Source organism: Natrix helvetica (assembly GCF_964273705.1).
Source record: "Natrix helvetica genome assembly, chromosome: Z".
Classification (NCBI taxonomy): domain Eukaryota; kingdom Metazoa; phylum Chordata; class Lepidosauria; order Squamata; family Natricidae; genus Natrix; species Natrix helvetica.
In genome coordinates, this window is record NC_138554.1 from 38,141,753 (window position 1) to 38,157,627 (window position 15,875).

A 15,875-nucleotide genomic window follows, 5' to 3' on the forward strand; every position below is an offset into this window, starting at 1 on the left:
GGGGTGCAATCTTTGGGCCGTCCCTGCACTGGAAGGGTCGTCTTTTGCAGAGGAGAAGGGTGGGAGAGGAGGCAGCCCGTGCGGGATCCTCTGGGCGCTATGGTGGGATGGGGGACCCGACTGAGGTGTGCAGCCCCTTGGGCGCTGGTAGAAGCGAGGGCAGCAGCGATATGGGACAGAAATGCGTGTACAAAGGGCAGAGGAGGAAGAAAAGGTGGTTGATGCTCAGTTCTCCTGCTGCACAGCAACCTGGTAAGACCTGCAGGGAGAAAGTGCTTTGATTCCCTGCAGGTGAAAGGTGAGTGAGAGTCACAGTGTGGTGCCTTTGTGGTTTCTCTTTTTCTACCCCTAATGGGGCATTCATTAGTGAGATGCCCCGTGGAGGACACCTCTCCTGCCCTGTGTAGGGCATGAAGGACATTGCATTGCATTGCCTATCTCTATATGAGACAAAGCAATAAGCTTTGGCCTCATGGTTTGGGGCAAGAAAAATAATCTGGGAGGGGGAAAATCAGCATTATTTGGAAAACTAATATTCTTTGCTTGTACCTAAGGAGATTGGACATTTGGAGAAAATCTCTCTCTCTTTCTCTCTCTCTCTCTCTCTCTCTCTCTCTCTCTCTCTCTCTCTGTCTCTGGAACTATGGGAAGGCATCTGCTTTATCCATATGTATCCTCCTATTTGTTCCAACATGCATCTCTTTCCCCCAATATATGGGGGTAGGAAAGGATAGCTTATTTTTTATGGTAAGGAGTCTTCAAACTGCTGAGTATAAGTCAGCTCTTGTAGACGGTGATGGTGACAGGAAAGTCTTTCTTGCTATATGTGAAAAGGAAATTGTTGACTTTAGGAACGCGGGCTATTCCATTCCTTGTTTGTATGTGTATCAGGTAAGATACAAATGAGCAGCTGCAGGCCTGTAACTCCCTCTTTATGTTTCCTGGAAATTGGGACACTTGTTCACAGTGGTTTGTATAATTTATGCCTGTAAGGACATATTTTGCAGAGGACAGACGCAGAAGGTAAGAGTTGGTCCCCAAACTCCTATAGGCTTAACCAGGGAGAGATTGAGACTTTGATGTAAAATTCTGAACTTTAGTGGCTGTAATCTTCTTTCCATGTATAAGAAATGAGATGTTTTTAAAGGTTTCCACAAAATACAAATCTGATCTCCCTATTCATATAGAAATGTGAGAGGTCAAGTTCTTTTGACTAAACATGAATTTTTCATACTTTTTTGTTTGCCAGACACAATTGTTGTTGTTGTTGTTGTTGTTGTTGTTGTTGTAGATTTTCCAAAAAGCAACTTCTTAACTTAGTAGCTATTTACTTCAGTAGGGACCCATATACTCATCTGAATCTCTATTTTGATATGTTCATCTTTGCTTCCGTCTTAGATGACCCAATAATTTGGAGTCTTATTACCTCTGGTTCGTTTTCTGAATAAGATAAGTCTTAAATCCTCAGTATCACATTTTAAAATTTCATGAGAATGTTTATTAATGTCCAACACTTACCTGTTTTTGCAATATCTATAGTATTTTAACGTATTTCTAATTTGCATCTTCACCTGATAGGTGAGGGAATTAAGTGATACTATCTCATATGAATCTATATTTTATGTTTGAAAGAGATTATTATGAATATATCTTGTTCTCTATTCTAGGTCAGTCTTCCGTGCTATGGTGTTCAGCCTTCCCTTCAGGTGTTTTGGACCACAAATGGAGATTATAATAGTTGCCATCCAATACATCTGGAGGGTGCCAGGTCAGGGACAGCTATCCTAAGCACAATGTAAAACACACTGATTCTTTCGCCTAAGGCTGCATGCATTGTATTGATGTTGTGATGTGTTGAATTATTTTTGGTAAGAAAGGAGTAACAAATTTTGATACCAGGCCTCTGCCATGCCTCTTATTGTTATTTTAGCATCCATGTATGCAGCAATATGATGCTAATAATTTGTGGGATGGGTGAGAGGACTAGAGGACTTAGTAGTATTGATAAGCTAGCACTGCACAGATGGCTTTGCACATGCACGTTTAAATGAGTTCGTGGCACCAGTAGGATGCATAGTGCAACATTTATCACATGGACCCCTTCAGATGTGTTGAGATCAGAACATTCAGAACTGCTAGCCATTCAGCCACAGATGAGTAATTGTGAATTCTAGATGTTGTGATTCCTCTGTATCTGGAAGGTGACATGTTAAGAAAGTCTGGAATAATGACAATTTTTTGGAAAAAAAAAACCTGGCATTTTATGAAAGGAAGACTGAGACCTAGCACTGATGGAAACAATGTGAGGTCTAGTGGCTTAGTTTAGAGAGCTTTGGGGATCAGAGTCCTTAGTTTTTGTGGGAACTGAAGCTGCAGTCAAAACAAGAGAGGCCTTATATTGCAGATGAGCTAGTACAAAGACCTTGGGCTTACAACCACACTAATTTTGTATTGGACATGAATTTAAAATGTGCATCTATCTGAAATGAGAATTGGAGCAAAACTATCTAAACACAGTGCTCTTCCATATGCATAAGCATATCTGTATATACAAAGCAAATTTTGGTCTATAACTCTCTGGTTGCTACAGTTCTTCTCTGGAGGAAAAAATCCTCCCTGTTTCTAAGCATTTGGTTTCTCAAATGGTCTCCTTAAATTATATTCCCCCCCCCTTTTTTTGTGCTTCTGGGACCAAGTGATCCATCAATCAGTTCAGCTTACATTCGTAATGTTTCTAATAACTGTATTTGCAATTCAAGGAAGGGATAGAAAAAGTTTGAGGCTTTGAGGGCTAGAGTGCATTAAAGAACAGGTTATGACCGCAATTGAGCCCAAAATTTATGTTGCTAAGTGAGGCGGTTTTAAGTGAGTCCTGCCCCATTTTACAACTTTTCTTGCCACAGTTGTTAATTGAATCATTGCAGTTGTTAAGTTAGTAACCCAGTTGTTAAGAAATCTGGCTTCCCCATTGACTTTGCTTGCCAGAAGGTTGTAAAATGGGATCACATGATCCTGGAACACAGCAACTGTTGTAATATGTCACAGTTGCCAAGCCTCTGAATTTTGATCATGTGAACATGGGGATGCTGCAACGGTCATAACTGTGAAAATGGTCATAAATCACTTTTTTCAGTGCTGTTGTAACTTTGAACGGTCACTAAATGAACTGTTGTAAGTCAAGGACTATCTGCACACACTCCCATTATCTAGCTTGCAGTTCTGTGTGTATCTTCTCTTTGCTGGCTCCCTTCAAAAGGGGTGGAGTGGGGTGATTTTCTTGAATTTGATCAAGAAGGCTTTCTTACTTTTGAGAATAGAGACGTATGTTGGATGTAGTGCCCTCTATTGACTGTATAGCAGATTTTATGTAAATAGGTACATCAGACCATGTGCATAATATATATTTTGACAAGTCTTTGCTCCTCTTCTGCTTCCATACAGCAAGGCCTCATCAGTCTAAAGTTGGCAGTTAGGTCAAAGGGCACAGTGTTCAGGGAGCTTTGAGGACTGATCTTTTTCTCTTTACTTCTGAGTAAAAGGTAAGTTGGTTCTATGGTTAGGACAACGGATGTTTTTTAGGTAATCTTGGAAATAAGTGTCATTTGTCTACAACGGGGGTGTCAAACTCAAGTCGTCACGGCGATGTCATGTGATGTATCGGGACTTTTTTCCCCTGTGCTAAACCAGGCGTGGGTGTGGCCAGCATCCAGCCCACCGGCCAGGAGATTGACAGCCCTTGTCTACAACATTTGTGTCACCCCCATGCACTAAGATTTACTAATTTAAATACCTAGAGCCTTAGAGAAAAGAATAATGTTTCCCTCCCCTTTATGAACACCGCTTTTTGGTGTGAGTACTGAAGGCCCATCTTAAGCATCAGAGTTCACAATGGAGCAGCTGTTAGTAAGTTTAATTTGAAAACTGGTGTGAGAAGAAGCTGAGAAGGCTATCATTAAAGTATCTTGGTTTTTTTTAAAAAAAAAAATTTAACTTGGCCTCCTCAGTTTAGCTTGGTTCTCATTCTCATTCATGTCTTATGGTTTTTTTTAAGGAGTCATGCTTTCCTTCCCAAATCCCCTGAAAATTCTTAGGATATAAAGTTATTGATGTCGGCATGCATGCTTTACCAGCATTAAATCGATGTTGGATCCCCAAAAGTAAATATTTCTTGCCTTAAAAATCATAGTATACTATGATATCACTATCCATGCATCATACAGTTAGATCTTTCTGCTACTATGTTCTAATGAGTCATGTATTCTATCTAAGATTGTACTGGTTGGTCTGTTGCTGGGATTTTTGTAATTAGTACATTTAAAAACAACAAACACTGAGATTACTCAAAAATTGACTCAAAAATAACTAATATAAATAATACAGATTCACATATTTTTGCATGTTTTATATACTGTGAATTATTTTAAAAAAATAAAGAGAAATGGTAGCCAGCTAGACAAGTCATTCAACTGCTTCCCAGCCTTTGATTCTCAAGTCATTGTCATTAACTGCTGGAATTTTATTAGGAATTGATGCATGCCTTCATATCAGTAAGGACCCTAAATTGCTGTGCTCTGCATCCACTATGAACTTTCATGTTTGCATGGCAGCCCAAGTGACTGGACTAAAACCTAAGCATTAATGGCTTATAACTTTGCATGTTGAAAGGCTGGAAATCTCATTGGTTGGCTGCCTTGTGTGCCAGATAATACTTTGTACAGCAGTTGTACTTTGCGATGCTGCATGCATTTTTTTCCTGCACTCACCCATTGCTTGGTAGCTTGCAATCCTTATTCCATCTGCTTCTTGCATCTGTGATCTGCTTATTGGTAGTGCTTTGAATCTTGTGTAGTTTGGCACAGGCTTTATTCTATTAGCAATTGTTAGAACTTGATGCATTCATTTATGCAGACTGTTGCATCAAGGGAAATAGTATGACTGTCCATAGCCAACAGAATACAGAAAGCATATTTCTTTCAGAAGTGATTGTGCATTTGTTCCTAGTCCTCATGGCATCAAAAATTATTTGAATAAGTCTCATAAAATATTTTCCCTGACTCCTGGAATGTTTCCATGGTATTTTCTTCATCCATTTCTACTTTCTTCTGTTTTATTTTTTTCCAGAACTTGTGGGGAAGTTGCAATACTTCTTTCTTTTATATTACTTGCATATTGATGCTAGTTTTTGTGGATGCACAATTTTGCAGGGAACTGATTGCATACCTTCAAACACTACCCTTTGTTTGAATGCCCACATCTTTTAAACCCTCAGTGGTCACCATTCATATGTTGAAAGCAAGCGTAACAGAAAGATTTTTTTTTTCAAGAGTGCAAGAAGCCATGTTATTGTTTTAGGCCAAGATACCCTAGAAAAGGGATAGAGAAGGTTGTCCTCAAGTGACTTTTTAATTTAAAAAAAAATTGCAGGATTAGAATATGTAATTCTGGTTAAACAGTTATTATTCTATTCACTTTTCCATGTTAATATGCTCTTGAGTCAGCATGGAAGAGGCACTCAATTCAGAGGTGAGTTCCTACTGGTTTGGACCGGTTCGGCCTAGTAGGCCTACCATGCCCCCGAACCAGTTCTATCCTCAGGGCCGCCATCTTGATTTTTGGTTCTGCGCATACACAGAATAACCTTCATTGCAAAAATCGATATTTTTCCTTTTCTACCGTTGTGCACATAGGTGCAAATGCACACACACGTGGAGCACATGTCTGGTGTGCAAGCAAAGTGAGTGCAAAGAAATTTACGCACCAAACTGGCAGCAATGCCGGCAACAACCCACCCCTGACTCAATTGCATTAATAATTTCTTAGTTTGGAATACTGTAATGCTTTTTTGGGGACATAGCACTTAGATATGTTTATTACGATGTGTTAAAATGTATAGGCCTCTCCACCTTGGCTGTGCCTGTCATTTTCATCTCCAAATTAACACTAAGAGTTAAAAGCTGGTGTTAATTCAGAGTGTGCTTGTGTTCATGTGGGGCAGGAAGAGAACCTGATCTCACAATTAAACTAGAATGTAATTTGTTTGGATTTAACTTAGTATGGTTACTTGTGTTGTATGATAATATGTTTTGTGGTTTGCAATCCATGATGTATTGTTTAAGATTATGTGTGAACCACTTTCTGGTTAAAAAGCTCTGCAGTTTACTATTAATGTGAATCTATTCTCTGTGTGTAGGATCCAAGGCTTAGGGAACACCCACCCGCCCCCCAATTTGGTTTACTACAGATGCATTGAATTACAGCTCCCATCATCTCCAACCAGTGAGGACATTTAGTACTGGATAAAATATGCAAAAGATGGCAGGAATTGTAGCCATGGAACAACAGGAAGAGATTTAATTCAGAGGTCTGGGTTACAATGTTGTGAAGCTGGTTTTAAAAAATGGGGGTCCCCTCCCCTCCCCTCTATGATCAGGAACAATTGTGATCTATTTCATCAGAGATATCTGTGAAAGTAAATATAACAATTGCAGAACCATTTAACATATTAAAATTATAATACAAAGAAATTGAAATAAAACCCGTTTTTTTCCTTCAGTACACCCCTGGATACAGAATACACTACAATAGTTGGTAATAGAATGTCAGGTATTGAAACAAGCATCTACATTGTTTGCTGTTTTGCTACCAAATGTTCAGGTGCTTGCTTTGTCTCTTTGTTAAGTTTTTCTTCTTGAGAAATAATGGGAAATAGAAAGTTTTCCAGTAGATGCCAAGACTGATCTGCCCATGTCTTATATTTCAACCATCTCTTGCTCCATTCTTTCTCCTCCTGCTTTACATTCCAATATTGATCCAGTACATTGTAGCAAGGGAGGAACTGAGATCTCACTGTATGGATGAAAATATATCTTTATTTCCTGTTTACTGTAACCCTTTGCAGAATGTACCTTTCCAGTTTGCTGCACGCAGTCCACTGTCTCACCACAGTGACATTATAGGCAGCAACCTGTGTTCAGAGAGCGGCTTATTCAGTTGGGCTCCATCAGCACTCATTCTGCTGTTACAACTTTCTCTGCTCTGTGCAAGCTTTTGGTTTTTATTTTTGTGTTTCTAATTTCCTGCAGGTAGTTGCATTCCTGAGACAGGCGCACTTACTTTTAGCAAGTCATCTGCAAGTCATGCCTGCCTCTGTTCCTCTTTACAGAGAGGTGCACCACCCCATGCTGCTTCTCCTGTCCCAGGGCTCTTCCTGCATTTCCTGCGTGGCACGTGCATAATTGTGGCACATGCCTCAACACACAGTCATAGAATAAGTAACGGTGTCTGGTTGGTTTGGTGCTGGAAGGATGGGAGTGGTGGCACTGCATATAATTATATACACAGATAACTCCCAAAGTGAGTCTAGAAGAAAAGAGCATAGCCTGATGTGTAGAATTGAAGCTTTCTATATAGATACTTTTTAAGAGCTGGGGGAAATAATATCTGTTTTAAAGAAATATATTTAAAAAGAGAGACCCATATAAAATCACCTGATCATGGTTTTTTTTTAAATGCTATCCAAATGGCTTGACTACAAGTGCAGTCCTCTGTTCTAGCCTTCCCTAACTTGAGAAATGAATTATAGTTGGAAATTCTGGAAATTGTCTTCTCAGCCCACAATAGAGGGCATCAGATTGGAGTAGGATAATATATTTGCATATACAGACAGAGTACTGAACTCAGTAGGAAACATATTTGAGTAGACTTAACAGTTTGTACCATGGATTTTGGGACAGGTATGTATGTGTTTCCATAAGTGGTGTGCTGGGTTTTCAGGATCAGGCCACGAAACCTCTTAGAAACCCCTAGAAACTGAAAAGCAGGTATCTGTATTTTAATGTAAGAAGAAGAAGGATGCAAGACCTCCTGGATGTGCCATTTTCTATCAGTGGGCTGCAGAATTGATTTTGGAATTAAGTTGTGTCTTTTGTTTTAATAACATAAAATGGGGAAAATATTTGGGAAGTTTATTCAGGGCAATATTTGACTGGTAGAATGACAGGTTATGTTCAAAAGTCAAAGCAGGTCTGAGCTGATTGCATTGCAGTTAAAGACAATAAAAATTTGGGGGTGCCTGGGACTTGGAAACGGAGTAAGCTTGAAGATGTTCTTCTGTCAACATGTTTGGCTGCTGGGCTAGGCAACTGGGTCTCCCTGCAGAAGGGGAATAGGAGGAGAAATGATAGAGCTCAGTTATTGAGGGATTGGAAAATCCCTGGGAACCACATTTCCCATCATGCATCATTGTTTATTACATATTCCAGTCTTCTTTCTTCATATGCAGGCAAAGAAGCCTGTCCAGGACAAGTTTTTGCTCTGAGCATCAAAAACAGGGAAAGAAAGTTGCACCATACATTTATGCATTTCTGATTTCCCAATAATAACCTTCTTCAGCTATCTTAGTCAAAATCATGATTTTGTTCGTCTTGAAAATTAAATGCATTGATAAGACCATGTTACACTTACGAAGTTAGGCTTACAATTGCTTAAGGTGTAAAGAGGACATAGATGAACAGAGAATCTGACTTTAGAAGTATACAAGTACTAGATGCTCCTTAGCACTCAAAATCAATACTTCCCGAATGATTGCCTCTCCTTGTTCCCCTTGGTTCAGTTCACAGGTCTGCAGGAAAACAAGCCTGCTTTTGCTGATCTTTGGAGGAACACTTTTAGTGTATTCTATTGAGATATTGAATATCTACAAGATTCCAGCTCTCTTGCCATGTCTGAAGCCTTGTTTCTCTCTCATTCAGCTTGGTGTACGGCGGATCCCGAAGCTCACATCCAGACACAGATATTTTACACCGCCAAGCATATGCTACTCCTCATCCTCTGCAGGGCTATGCCACAAACCATCACCCAGCAGGTACGGTGGCTGTCTTGCCATTACCCTTGAAGCCTTAACAATAAATGTTTTTAACTATGTATTTTCTTCCTTCTCTCACCTACTCACGTTTTCTTATGTTCCCTCTGTGCAGATCTGGATACACTGATGTTATTTTGCTTTCATTTCAGTTTCACTTTATTTATTTTGCCTTCTCTATCCCTCTTTTATTCCAAGAGTAATCTCTGTGTTACCAAGATATCAAGTTAATATTTTAAATATGCTTAACATATCTTTTCTTAACCAAAACATAGGTTGGATTGTCAGCCAGAACAGTAGCATAGGGAAAATTAAGAAAGGTTGACTCTTTCTTGCTTGCTTTAATTTTTCTGGTGTCCACCTAGGGGCTTCTTCTTTTTTTTTGGCATTTCTATTTTCTGCTGTTTAATTCTCTTTCCAATGATACATCTTTGAATGAAATGCTCAGACTCAAACTGCTCTGGCAGCTGGTATTGATTAACCAAAAATGTACCCCATGCTTAAGATGTGAAAAGATGCATACTGCTCAGATAGAGAACTTTGTTTCTATGTTCCTCAGTTTCTCTAAGATCCAGGCTTGGTTTTTTCCTGTCACACAGCCCCAGGTTCCCCCAGTTCCTCATACGTTCTTCGATTCAGCTTGCCTGACTCTTCTCTCTTCTTTACCAGAAGTTTATTAGGTCAATAGTTTCTCATTCCCCCCCCCCCTCTGTCTGTCTGTGCCTGGCTTTTGACTGATTGCAACCCTCCCTTCTGCACTAAAACAAGTATTCTATAGCTGCTGTGCCTTTTGATGTCTAATGTTTGTCTTGTCTCTCTGTGGTTCCTCTGACAGGCATAATGCTTGTCAGCTTGTAGGCTCCCTTGCCTGTCCCCTGTGATGAACCTCTTCCTGTTTTCTTTCGCTGTATCTATCATCTCCTTTTCACTGATTCTTAGCACTTCACATCCTTTATTTCTTCTTCTTTTTCATTTCCTTCTTAGGTCTTTCTGGCTTATTCGAGACTGGGCTCCATCATGCCAGCAGTGCCACCCCCGATGCTTCTGTCATGAACCTCATTTCAGCTCTAGAGTCACGGGCACCACAGCCAGGCCCTTCTGCTTCCTCCCTGCTGTCCCAGTTCCGCACTCCATCCTGGCAAACAGGTAATGTCTGTCAGCATCATGGAAGGAACCGCAGATGTCTTTTTCTTGATACTTCTGTGAAGTTGCTTTATACATCGCTTTATAAATCAATTGCAGTATACCATATTGTAATTGAAGCAAGGTTCATCATAAATAAGCAAATAAATGAATTAAGTGAAATACTGAGTGCTCTCGCTCAACTTTATTGAACTAAACCATTTGGGTAGTTTGCGTAATGGGCTGAATATTTGGATAGTGAGATGGGTGGCATACAAATTTAATGAATAAATAATAAAGCATAAAATAATCAAAGATTGGGTTCATATAACTTGTTAAAAATCTAAGATTAAAGCTCACCTTAGCATGGAGTGCAAATTCATCTGCTGGGCCTTTAATTCACTTATTTAAATGTGTTGGGCAAACCCAGGCATTAAGTCAGAGTCTCGATCCACCCAGCTTGGAAGGGCAATCTGTTTCCCTCTTTATGATTGGGTATTCATAAAGTGTAGCAGTATAGCAATGAGAAGTTTTCTAGAACTCACACTCCAAAGTAACTGGAAGGCCCCTGATTGCCTGTCACTAAACTAGCCCCATCAAACTTGCTACAGGCCTCCAAGGTCTTAGGCCAGCATCCTCTCCTCCCTAGTTTAATGGACATTGCGCAGAATTAAATTTATAATCTTCTGCTTGAAAAGTTGTGCTTTGTCACTAAGATGTGGCCTCGTCATAATTGTCCTAGCTAGACATTAGCTTTGGGGATGAGGGGACATTAATGACATGACATGAGGAAATATGCTTTATCAACCCTTTGGCATGCAGTGGGTGAATTTCACAGAACGTTAGGCAAGGCTAAAGTGGGATTAGGTAGCTTGTGATTCAGCATATTATGGGAATTCAGCCATCATCTTCCTATGTTGTATAAATCTGATTACTACATTAAGCCATAACATGATTATTTCTTTGATTGTAACGTGGAACTATACAGTTTAATTAGTTAACTTGTGGTTAGATTAAGTGTGTTATGCTTCATCATTACTCTCCAGTAAGTACTGTGAGTTTGAGTTTGCCTTTATGGATAAGCTTTTAATTTGGTACATCATATCAAAGCACCTAAACAAATACTCTGTTTTCTTTTTCTTTAAAGCCATGCACACTCCAGCGCCCGCTGAGCTCTTCATCTCGGGGGCCCTCCCAGGTTCTGGCACCTTCCCTTCCTCATCAGCGCTTTCTGCTTACCAGCATCCGGCCTCTTTCAGCGGACGCAGCTTCCCAGTCACGTCATCCCTGACACTCCAGGATGCTACTTTCAGCCCAACATCCAATGGCCTACTGTCCCCCCATGACCCTCTACTTCACATCAAATCCTCTCAGCCCAGTGTTCCTTCATCCCTCAGTTTTGACAGACTGGGCAGTGCGGTATTGGGTACGGGATTGCCCTCTCAGAGCTCAGCATATCGTAGTGCTCAAGAATCAGCTTCCCGCCACCTCCCCTCCCAGTTCAATCTTTTGTCATCCTCGCTGGGACCATCTGACCAGACATCCCAGCTTTACAACACTTCAGTCTTCTCCAGTTCCCCTGCCTCTTCCATTGAGCGGGCCATCCCCCGGCAAGATAGCGTGATCAAACATTACCAGAGACCTTCCAGTGCCCAGCCGCAACTGCCCGCTGCCCATTCTCTCCAGCATTATCTAAGCTGCGGGGGTAGCTACCAGCAGATGCCCCACCGCTCCAGCCTTTCCTGCAGTCCCCTTGGCGATCAGTCCCCTGCCAGCAGCGAAGGCTCTCAGCAGCAGAAAACCTCTCAGGCTACGCGGCAAGAGCCCTCTCAAAGCTACCGTCCCATTATTCAGTCTCCCGGCTATTCTGGTACCACCTCTTCTTCAAAATCCAAGAGTTACTCGGCTTCCCGCCAACCACCCCGTTCTACAGCCACGCCCAAGTGCCAAAGCAACTACAGTTCATCCACACCCAAGCCCAGCTCTGTCATTGCAAGCCAGTCACAGGCCTATTCACCTGGTCAGCCTCAGAGTCTCCTTTCCATGAGCCAAACACAGAGTTACTCTGTCAGCCAGCCACAAAATCTCTCTTCAGTTAGCCAGGCCTCACAAGGCTTCAGCAGCAACCAAGCCCAGGACCTCACAAGTGTGAGTAAAGCTCAGAGTTATTCCAGCAGTGGACAAGCTCAGCAGGGCCAAGCTGGGCAAGGAGGACAAGGACTGCAGACATGTCAAAATCAGACTTACTCTCCTGAGCAGCTACAAGGGTTATCATACAGTGTTCAAACTGAGCCCCACGTTTCTGTCAGCCAGACACCGAGCTATGTACCAGCTCATTCTCAAGGGATGCCCACAGCTAGCCCATCGTTGAGTTACAGCACTGGCCATTCTCCAGCTATGCCGGGGCACAGCCAGTCTATCGGCTACTCCCATGGGCAGAACCTTCCAGATTCAAGTCCTTCCCAAATCATCCGTCCTCTCCAGTCACCCACCACTAACCGGCCCCAGAGTGTGGCATCGCCTGGCCAGACCCAGAAATATCTCACTTCTGTACTGTCTCCTTCATTCATGCAGACAGCTCACACACAAAGTTACCAGGGTTCCCAAGGTGGGCTAGAGAGAGCATCCTCTTACAATAAAGCCAAGGCAGACTCGGACCTGCTGTCATCTGAGAGAACCGAAGATGAAGAGTTTTTAATCCAGCACTTACTGCAGTCGCAGAGCCCACCAAGGGTGCCCACAGAAGGCATGGTGGAGTGTGAGGAGAGGGCAGGGAAAGGGATGGGCTATGAATTGAGCAAGACTGAAGAGCGTTACCACTTGCAGAGTGTGATTCGGACCAACTCTAATCTGGACAACCAAGGCCTGGAGATGTCCTTGCAAAGCTTAAAGGACAAAAAGAAAGGAGAGAGGTCTAAAGAGTACTCCCACACGCGTTCCACTCCAGAGTCTTTGGCCACCTCTGTGGTCCATTACAGCCATCAAGCTGGCTCTATAGACTCTTATGGGCAAGACATAAAGAAGTCAGTGGAACAGCACCTCCAGAGTGGCCACATGGATTCAAGCAGTAAGGAAATATCTCAGGCCCATTCTTATTTGCAGAAGACTCCTGAGCACGCCTCCCAGCCTCATCCCATGGAGTCCCACGGATTAATGGCTGGCCAGCAGGGTGCAACCCTAATGATGGACTCCCCTCCCGATTTGCCCCCTCTTTCCCTTTCCCAGCAGCAGCAGCAGCAGCAATCTCAACTGCTCCAATCAGTGCTCACTCACACCCAAAGCCAGATGCACTCTCGTGGAAAGGTTCGCACCCCACTGGATGTCCATCTTATGGAACCTCAGCGTATGCATCAGACTGAAGCTCCCTCACCGCAGCTTCAGATGCAGGCATTGGAAGCCCACCTCCATCAGGCCCATGTTCGTTCTCAGAGCATGGAAGCCCAGCTTCTTGAGTCACAGCAGTCCCCCCAGCTCCAAGGCCAGCTGCAATCAGAAAGGATGCAGTCTGAGGGCATGGAGGTGATGCCCCAAGGCAACCTTTCCCAGTCCCAAGAGATTCAGGACTTTCTAGAGCCCGAGCTGAGCTTGGAATCCCACCTGGGACAGGGCGGGACAGTGCAGAGTCAACAGCATCTTCTTCCAGATTCCACTTTGGACCCTGACTCCACTCAGCAAGTTCCTCAAGGCCAACTTGAAGGCAAGGACCAGTTTGAGAGCCCCAGTCCTCAAGGAGCCAAGCAACGGTTTGTCCCCCTCACTTCCATCTGTTTCCCAGACTCTTTGTTACAAGATGAAGACCGTAGCTTCTTCCCCGGCATGGAGGACATGTTCGGGCCCCCTCCCTGTGCAGGGGATGAGTTCCCGAAGCCAGATGATGGCACGCAGGGCATGGAAAGGGGTGAAGGAATGAAAGGGGGAGGCTACGATATGATGCCTGGTGGACAAGGGTACCAGAATTACTGCCAATCAGAAAGTGGGGATGGGCAGCACTTGGGGTTAGATACAGTGTCAGTCAAACACGAGTTGCCTTCTACAGTCAACACAGAACAACTGGGACTGATTCAGTCTGGCCAACATGGGACAGCTCCTGTTTCAGAATCCAAGTCAGGCCTGACGTCACCAATCTTCTGCTCTTCCAAGCCCAAGAAATTGCTGAAGACTTCCTCCTTCCATTTGCTGAAAAAACGAGAACCATCTTTCCAACCTCCCAAAAAAAACTATGCCCAGGAGTATGAATTTGAAGACGATGAGGACAAGGAGGATGTCCCAGCTGACATCCGCCTCAATAGCCGCCGCCTGCCTGATCTGCTGCCTGACCTCATTTCCAGCTGCCGGACAAACCGGACCAGCCTTAGCCCCATGGGTGACATAGACTTTTGCCCACCAAACAGCAGTCTCATGGAGGGCCCCAAGCGGCGAGGCCGCAAGCCTACCAAACCTAAGCGGGAGGGCCCGCCCCGCCCCCGTGGGAGGCCCCGCATCCGGCCCCTGACTGAATCTCCCCACGGTGTGGCTCATGATGGCACCAAGAAGCCCCGTGGCCGGGGAAGAGGGAGGGGCAAGAAAGCCGGGGAGGATGGGGTTGAGCCAGGCACAGGCTTGGAATCTCTCAAACCACTCAAGGTAAGATGGGAATCTGAGGAGGCGAGATGCTCTTGTCAGCTAGCAGCGCCTAAGGGTAAGAAAGGAAATTTTGGAAAGAGTACGGGGTAGAAAGGATAGTAATAGAACATTGGCTTATTAAGGAGACTTCAATGGAGAATGCAATGATAAGGGAATGTAGGAAGCTCATGTGTGTCTATCTAAACCACCGTTGCACTGTCCCTGACCAATTCTTGTGTTGACGAATCTCAAGTACGAGTTTCTCCTATTACTTGTATCTAAGCCTTTGTCCTTGGAGATAAAAGGGATTTAATCCAAGCTTATGTTAGCAAAGGTTGTGGTCTCTTGCAGAATTGCAGCATCTGCCTATTAAAAAAAAGGGTAGATATTTTAGGTCTCTGAGGTTATCTGTGGTGAGGCATCAGTGAAGTTGGAGAGTTATTCGTACATGACCATGCTGATATAATAATAGCTCAGGACTTTGTTTCCTTAGAAACTGAACTAGCAGAGATAGTTTTAACAGAGATATCATATCCATGTTTGTACAGGTAGTCCTCACTTAATGACCAGATGTTTAGTGAGAATCTGATCGGAAGTTACAATGGGCATCCTCCCCCAGCTACTTACAATCTGGTTCTGGAGCTCCAGTGTCTACAAATAGGCACACATACCAGTGACGTTATCCAATTTTAGGTGCTTGGCAGTTGTCTCTCCTTTACAGCCTGTTACAGTGTTCCATGGTCACATGACCACAATTTACAATGTTTTTGTCAGTTCCCAGCATTTTTGGCAATAAGAATACATGGATTTACCACAAAGTTCTAAAATCGAGTCCGGTCATGTGAATGTCCCGAGTTACAATTGTCATGATTTAGAATGGAAATCATGGGCTCCATTAATGTAAGTTGAGGAATACCTGTATTTTTATTTCCATTGGCACAAAATCTGGGTTTTGGGTAAGGGAGGCAAAGACCACAAGAAGTGTTTCGGTTCAATGTTTCAGTTGAGGGTGTATTGGGGATATAATCATTTTGCTGATGCTGGTAATCCTCGACTTATGAACACAGCTTAACCCAAAATTTCTGTTGATAAGCAAGATAATTACTACGTAAATTTTGTCCCATTTTATGATGTTTCTTGCCACAGTTGTTAAGTGAATCACTAGTTGTTAAGTTAGTAACACGGTTGTTAAGTGAATCTGACCTCCTCATTGACTTTTGTTAGGCAAAAGGTGAGAAAGAGTTATCACAGGGATACTGCAACCAACATAAATATGAGTCAATTGCCAAGC

The 15,875-nt window shown here is 42.9% G+C and overlaps 1 protein-coding gene across 1 annotated transcript in view; it reads left to right on the forward strand.

Moving 5' to 3' along the window:
* The window catches only part of PRR12 (proline rich 12), a 38,602-nt gene that overhangs the window by 819 nt on the left and 21,908 nt on the right, over positions 1-15,875 (forward strand). The window contains exons 2-4 of the mRNA XM_081971164.1: positions 8,751-8,863; positions 9,845-10,006; positions 11,130-14,605. Coding sequence (XP_081827290.1) covers positions 8,751-8,863; positions 9,845-10,006; positions 11,130-14,605 — 3,751 coding nt within the window. The remainder of the gene's footprint in view (positions 1-8,750; positions 8,864-9,844; positions 10,007-11,129; positions 14,606-15,875) is intronic.